This window comes from Sinocyclocheilus rhinocerous, unplaced genomic scaffold (assembly GCF_001515625.1).
Source record: "Sinocyclocheilus rhinocerous isolate Xijiao unplaced genomic scaffold, SAMN03320098_v1.1 scaffold232, whole genome shotgun sequence".
NCBI classification, from domain to species: domain Eukaryota; kingdom Metazoa; phylum Chordata; class Actinopteri; order Cypriniformes; family Cyprinidae; genus Sinocyclocheilus; species Sinocyclocheilus rhinocerous.
Window position 1 is genome coordinate 914,001 of NW_015641295.1, and position 7,340 is coordinate 921,340.

The 7,340-nt window shown below is 37.4% G+C and overlaps 2 protein-coding genes across 4 annotated transcripts in view; both read left to right on the forward strand.

Annotated features, from left to right (window-relative positions):
- LOC107754759 (equilibrative nucleoside transporter 3-like) overlaps positions 1-3,876 on the forward strand; it is an 11,877-nt gene extending 8,001 nt beyond the window's left edge. The window contains exons 3-5 of the mRNA XM_016571336.1: positions 595-821; positions 961-1,123; positions 3,185-3,876. Of these exons, the coding sequence (XP_016426822.1) occupies positions 595-821; positions 961-1,123; positions 3,185-3,809 (1,015 nt within the window). The 3' untranslated portion in view covers positions 3,810-3,876. The remainder of the gene's footprint in view (positions 1-594; positions 822-960; positions 1,124-3,184) is intronic.
- A 784-nt stretch (positions 3,877-4,660) lies between these two features.
- The window catches only part of LOC107754757 (ATP-binding cassette sub-family G member 2-like), a 13,395-nt gene continuing 10,715 nt past the window's right edge, over positions 4,661-7,340 (forward strand). Inside the window, exons 1-2 of one of the 3 annotated variants that reach the window (XM_016571330.1) lie at positions 4,661-4,887; positions 6,323-6,513. In XM_016571330.1, the coding sequence (XP_016426816.1) occupies positions 4,885-4,887; positions 6,323-6,513 (194 nt within the window). In that variant the 5' untranslated portion in view covers positions 4,661-4,884. Of the gene's footprint in view, positions 4,888-5,607; positions 5,788-5,884; positions 5,964-6,322; positions 6,514-7,340 lie in introns of those variants that run through there. The other 2 variants (XM_016571331.1, XM_016571332.1) reach the window with 2 other exon arrangements.

The following is a 7,340-nucleotide window of genomic DNA, read 5'->3' on the forward strand; positions in this document are numbered from 1 at the left end:
ACATTACTGTTGGATTTAATATATTCGGCACAGCATCGTCTTTTAGTTTCAATTTTTCTGAAAATCCTGCATCGAATTGTGCCTTGTTTGTAAATGAATCCGCAGTAAAATGAAGTCAACAAAAGTCCAAGTTTTTACTGACGTGGTCTGGCACTTCATTAAAAATAAAGTTTATAGTTTGGTTTCTGCGTAGAGCTGTGTTTGCCGCTCTTGTCATTTACCCAATATGTGCGCGAATCTGTGGGCGGGGCTAAATAGACAGTGACGTAGAAGCAGGCGTTGATCTTCTTCTGCGGAGGCGGTGCTTATCCACACTATTACATCGTAAAGTGGCACATTCCACAACTTGTCGTTTTGGCAGATTGGCTTCAATATAAGCTGTTTTTAGAGTAACAAGAAAGTTCTGAGTTCTGAAACTTACAGAATGTTTTTATAGTACAATGACCTCTTATATATCAAAAGATCAATGGAATTTTGATTTCTCAGTTCATGACCCCTTTAAAAACATGCAAATGTTGAATTTTCTTCACTGACAATTCCATCAACTTGTCCCGACTCGAACGTCTTTCACACTGGCCTCTGTATTTCTTTCAGGTTTTCCTCTCAGGTGCGGATAATGTTCTCTCTCCTGGTGATCTTGGTTGTGTTTGTGGTGACCACAGCGCTGGTGAAAGTGGACATGTCTGGCTGTAGGATGCAGTTTTTTGGGGGAACGCTGGCCAGTGTGGCGCTGGTCAGTGGGGCGTCCAACATCTTCTCTGGCAGTGTGTTTGGTATCAGTGGCTACTTTCCAATGAGGATATCTCAAGCAATCATATCAGGTACCACTACAAGTGTTCATCCTCTTGAGTTGACTGAAAGGAAATCGGTGCTATTTATCTCTAAATATATTTAAAAAAACAGCCAACAGCACAATATACAGTGGAGCCACAAGACTAAGCTTGTGTCTTTTGTCTTCAGGTCAGGCCATGGGCGGCACTTTGAGTGCATTGGCATCAATAGTAGACCTGGCTGCCTCGAGTGACGTGACCGACAGTGCGCTGGTGTATTTCATCACAGCAGACATCTTCACTCTTGTCTGTATCATCATGTACCTGCTGCTGCCTAAACTGTCTTACTCAAGGTGAGCGAGTTTGCTTAACATATAGCACAAACCCATTAAAGGTATGACATTTCTATCATTGCATAACCCTTGATAGCCATTATGAATATTCCACTACACTAAACATTTGACCCCACAAACACAAAAGGAGCATTGTTTTCTTCCATTTATCTCATGAATATCTACCATATAAAAACCTGACCACATGATATTCACAGAGCTCTTTGTTGAAAGGGGAAGTGTGGTGCTGGTAGTGAATCCATGAGTTTCATCGGCGGTCTGGGGTCAAACCGCAGTTTCGTGACACAGTTGTGATGTAGAGATCAGCAGTTGCTGATGTGCCAACATACTATTTTTATATGCTTGAGTTAGGGATTTTTCAAAATCCTATATCCACCAAACAGTCACAAAAGGAGAAGTGTAGCAGAATCTCTTTTCCAATACAATGGCATTGAAAGGAGACTCTTTCAAGCACCTGCAATGTAATAAAAGAGACAAGGGTGTATAATTACAGTCCATATGACTTTGGTATTATATTATATTATATACCTAATTGTCTAAAACCGTATGACATAATTGTGTGAAGAACAGCTGTCAAATCTTATTCAGATTCAAATGTCATTGTGCAGAAAAGAGCATCTTGGAGATTCTGTGAAATATCTCCTTTGTTCAACAGTTGAAAGCTTTAAAGGTTTTAGAATAGCATGGGGGTGAGTATATGATGATGAAAATTATTGATGTAAATGCAGTACTCAGAGTTACCGTGAAGTGGCACTAGAGCGCTGCATTTACATGATGCGATTATATCAAGAAAATTGTGTTGAATTGTTAAATTATTACTTGATTAAATCACAAGAAATGATTTAAACAATAATGCAAGCAAATCACATTTGTTTTGTGTAAATCATTGCTTGTAAATCCTTACTTTCAAGAACCTATCATTGATTTCTATTCTATTCAGTAATGAAAATATTTGATAAAATATAAAAAATTCCCATTATTGGAATAAGTTGGAAAAGTATTAAACAAAGAATTAAACTAAAGAAGTAAACAAGCCTTGGCAGGGTTAACAGGTGAGTGTACATATCATAATCATTATTTTTGCAAAAATAGTTTCAAACATATTTTTTACATGGATTTATTATTTTTAAATATTGAATTTAATGACTTTTTTTACACCATTTGGCAATCTGAATTAATACAATTTCCGTAACATAAAAGGTCAAGTGTCATCAACATACTACCAATCATACCAAATTACCAATATCAGTATTATATCAGATATTTAATCAGTATTATTCTTAAAACTATTTGTAATCTTGACACAATGAGGGTCTACAGGGGTCTTCTGTTTAAGTTTATCTATGTCGCAACACAATAAAATGGCCGACTTTTTAAACAAAACACAAATGACAAAATTATAAAAGTGAACAAATTTCAGCTTAAATTATAAACATTTTTTACAACAAAATGAAATATATTTATATGAATGCAATCATCATCATCATTGATTTAGTGTCTGGACACCACCTAAACACATTTGATTTTGAGCCCCACAACAAAATTGTCATTCAGAAATAGAAAACAGGTTTTTACAAAGTTCATGTTATTTTATAGAAATGTGTTGTGTTTTATAGAAATAGTAATGCGAGATTTGGAAACATATTTTTTTTTTAAGAATTTCAGCCTAAATGGTAAACAAATATTAATAAATAAATAATAACAACAATCAGTGAAACCCTGTATTTCAGTTTTCAGATTTTAGACTAAACCCCATGACAACATTTTAACATTTCAGAAGCACAAAACTAGTTTTTACAATATTCATATTATTTTATAGAAATGCTAACAAAAGATTTGATAAATACGGTTGGTAAACAAACAAATAATAAGTGAAACCATTTATTTCAGCTTCCAGACAGTTACACCACCTGAACATTTTTGACTTTAAGCCCCACAACACAATTGTAATACAGGAACGGAAAATATGTTCATCACAGTGAATGTCTCTATGAATTGTATTTTGTGACATTCCTAATTATAATACCAGGATGTCTGTCTGTCTGTCTAACTCTCTTTCAGGTACTACATGGAAGTAGCAGCTGTACCCTGTAGTGAGTCTAACAGCCACAGCAGCCGCTCAGACTCGTCCTCTGGATCCGTGCCGCCCCTCAAACCCATCCTGAAGAAGACCTGGGTTCTGGGCAGCTGCGTCTTCTACGTTTTCTTCATCTCCATCCTGATTTTCCCTGCTCTTTCCTCAGGGATCCAGTCTATGAATAAAGACTCTGGAAGCCCTTGGGCTAGCACATACTTTGTGCCTCTGACTAGTTTTCTACTGTACAACGTTGCAGACTTCTGCGGCCGCCAGGTCACGGCCTGGTTGCAGGTGCCGGGTCCCACCAGCCGCATGCTGCCATTGCTGGTGGTCTCCAGAAGCGCCTTGGTTCCTCTCTTCATGTTCTGCAACTATCAGCCCCGGTACCATCTGCACAGTGTGTTCTTTGCACATGACCTCTTCCCCGTGGTCTTCGTCTGTCTGCTGGGGATTTCGAACGGGTACCTGGGCACACTGCCCATGATCTACGGGCCCAAAGTGGTGCCGCGGGAGCTGGCTGAGCCTGCGGGGGTCGTCATGTCCTTCTTCCTCACGCTGGGGCTTGCTGTGGGGTCAGCCTTCTCTGTGGCGCTCGTTCACTCTATCTGAGTCTAAATGACTGGCTGCCTTTCAGACCTTTACAGTATTGCCACAAGACTGATTGTTTACACTACAGCACTCAAGAAGACTTTTGCCAATTTAAGAAAAAAAAAAATATATATATATATATATTTCCTATTTTTTTGTTACAGTATGCATTTTAGTGGTCACAATGAAATGGGTGTGTTTTATTTCTAGTTTTTAATCTAAATGTTTTTTATGCGTTTTCTATTAGTCAATTTTATTATTTTTATTTTTTTCAGAAAATATGCCATCATGTTTATCCATTTTGACCTTTATAATAAAACATTTGTATAAAAAGAAGCATTGTATGTGTACTTATGCTTTAAGGGTTTTAGTCATGTTTACAATGTGTTATCGTGAATGGACATTTTCAAATTAAATGCAAAAAAATATAGCATATCTAACATCAAATAAATAATTACAAATATTAATCATAGAAACCTGCCATCTATACAATTGTCACTTTTTTTTTTCAAAATGAAAGCTCGTGTTTAAATGCTTGAAATTAATTTTGTTAAATTGTCAACATAAATTCAAAATAGCTGTGATGCACCATGTACTTCTGCAGCGTCTACTATCTTTAAGAAAATATTTCAAAATATGTCGTTTTAAGAAATGTGTTACATTTGAGAAAGATTGGTGATTACATTCTTGTTTTCAGTTAAACGAAACAACTTTTTTTCATTTCTTTGTGATTTAAGGGTTAATTAAATATGAAGACAATGAAAAACAGCAGTAACCTGCAATTTCACACTCCTGACCTATTAATGTAATAGACTATTATTGTCACCTCACCTCCTCATTTATTAGCCTTGCATGAGGAAACAATCCTCAGATGCAGAGGCACCTGTCCATTCTTCTGTATGCATGTCCTGCAGCAGCTCTGTGAGATTGTGAAGCTGTGAGGAGGAGACACACAGTTTATCATCAGGTTGTGTCGTCTTTGTGATGCTCATGGAAGTGTGAGTTAAAGCCCACCCACCCATACAAACTAACCAAAGGATTCAGGACCACCAGAGGTAGCCCAAAATATCCCACCGGAGCACATCTTCTCAAAAACATGGTACGTAAACACATCCTTTAATACGTTTTTATTGAGAGGAGACAGCGACTTAAGTAAACAAATGGGAAATGCCGTGGATTGAGTTTTATCTTAGTGTACTTTGCCCTACACACGATTTGCGAATTTAACTAGCTGCCCTATTTATGACTACTAGTAAGTGTTTACTACGAACAACATAATTATAAATTACAAATCATGTGATATTTTCTTCTAGTAAAAAGTTGTCTGCTGGCGATTTTATCTGCGATTTACGGGACACCGGAACACATGCTCTTTTTTTTTTTTTTAAAGCGTAATCAGTTTTATTTTTCCTGATTTGTGTGTTTAGATAAAGTCACATAGGCCTAACGTTACCCTCGCGAAAACCAGATTGTCCGTCTAATTTTTATAATAAAGCATAAAACGGCAAGGTTGACCTGCCAGAAAAGTGAAACCAACCTAAAACCAAGCCAGGGCCAAACTGACATGTTAATATTTCGTAGTTCCTCTTTGCTCTGTAGCTTAGAGCTCCGCAATTCAGAAAGGCTGTAACGAATGTTAAATGTGGGTTTTTACGAATAACTTATGTTGTATGTTTTTGATTCATTACAAATAACCGGCTCTTGAGAGTCATTTGATTAAGAATCATTTTGCTTTTGATTAAAGAACCGACTCATAAGATTCATTCGTTCGAGAATCTGACTACAGTATTCATGTTGTATGATGATTCTCTAAAAAGAACCGACTGTCTTGTCGGTTTCGAGTTGTTGCCCAGTAGCGGTGATGTTAACTACTATTATGGGCGGATAATAATTCTGTGGTAAACATACTAAACAATAAAGCGTATTCTAAATAAGAGCCGCCAGGTTCCTACTACAGGAAGTGACATCATCTAGTAGGATAACAACAGCACAAGCATCAGTAAGTACTAGCAATGGATTTAATATATGTTATGTTAGGTATCCTGGCCGTTTTCTTGTCATTATGTCGATATTACAATTATATTATTAATGAAGACGACGTGACGAACATATTCTGATATTTATTTTTCTATAGGCTAAATACTAACTTAAACATAAGCATGCTCATTTTAAGAGGTACAAACAAAAATGACCAAAAAAATACATTGGTTTTATATCTGCATTATATCAGCCGCCCTGCTCTCTTAAGTAAGAGTAATATGAAAAACGCATATTACTTCACAGTTTTAATTCAGTGTTAAGTGTTCATAACAAAAATGTATCATTAACATCATTTACTGCGTCGTAGTAAATAATTTACTGCATTGAACACTTTCTCCTTCAGTAATCATTTACTCCAGATAAGTATTTGACATTGGTTTATAAAATACAAGTTCCATGTTTCTGGTTTTAAAGCGCTTAACATGTTATGAGTGGTGCAAATGAAGAGTAATAGTGTTGGGTTGTTGGTTTAAATCCGTGTGCATCTTCTGCAGACAGAGGAAGGCATCATGCTGGATGAGGTGCTTGTGAACGAGCAGCCGTCCACAGACACAGAGGAGACAGCGCCATGTTTCCAGACTCCGGGCCCCACTGTCACCTTCCACAATCTCCGCTACCGCATCAAGGAACGATTAGGAATGTTTAGTAGGCAGTGGGTTGAAAAGGACATCCTCAAAGATGTCAGGTAATGGTTTGACATGTTCTGCTAGTCAAACATTTGGACACACTTGCTCATTCCATAAGCATGCTAGCATAAACCTGTAGGAAAAACATAGTGTAGGGTAGGGTAGTGTAGTTTTAGATTGTTTTAATGCAATCTAAGCTGACTAATTAATGCAATTAGTTAGCCTAGATCTGACATGTCCCAGCCTGCCCATCTGTATTTTGAGGGGTGCAGTAATAGGGACAGTGGTCACGGGGGATCTGAAAGACTAAATTTATCTTAAAGGGGTCATATGATGCGATTTCAAGTTTTGCTTTCTCTTGGAGTGTTACAAGCTGATTGTGCATAGATAAGATCCCTGAAGTTGCAAAGACTAAAGTCTCAAAACCAAAGAGATATTCTTTATCAAAGTTAAGACTCTGCCACGCCCCCCTAAAACGGCTCGTTCTAACACGCCCCCACATATCTAGGTCACTATGTGGGAATATTTGCATAATGCAGCCCAAATGTGCACGCAAAGAAAGAAGGCATGGTTTCAGTAACCGCAGTTAGTGTTGAAGCAGCCATGTCAGGGAGACGCTGTGTGTTTCTAAACGAAAGCAAAAGCACTTTATTTGGCCTTCCGAAAGTAGATGCATTTAGGAATCTTTAAGATTACTTACAACAGAACAGCAATGCATTTTATGGACGACCGTTTCATGAACCTAGGAGAGGAGATAATTCTGACTTTGCTATGACAATCTGGCGCTTCTGAATCAGCTACTGTAAGTATGTTTTGTTATTAGTTTAAGTATTTGCTATTGACTGTTCAAATGCGGAGTTTTGCGCATCGTGTGCGTGTGCGTGTG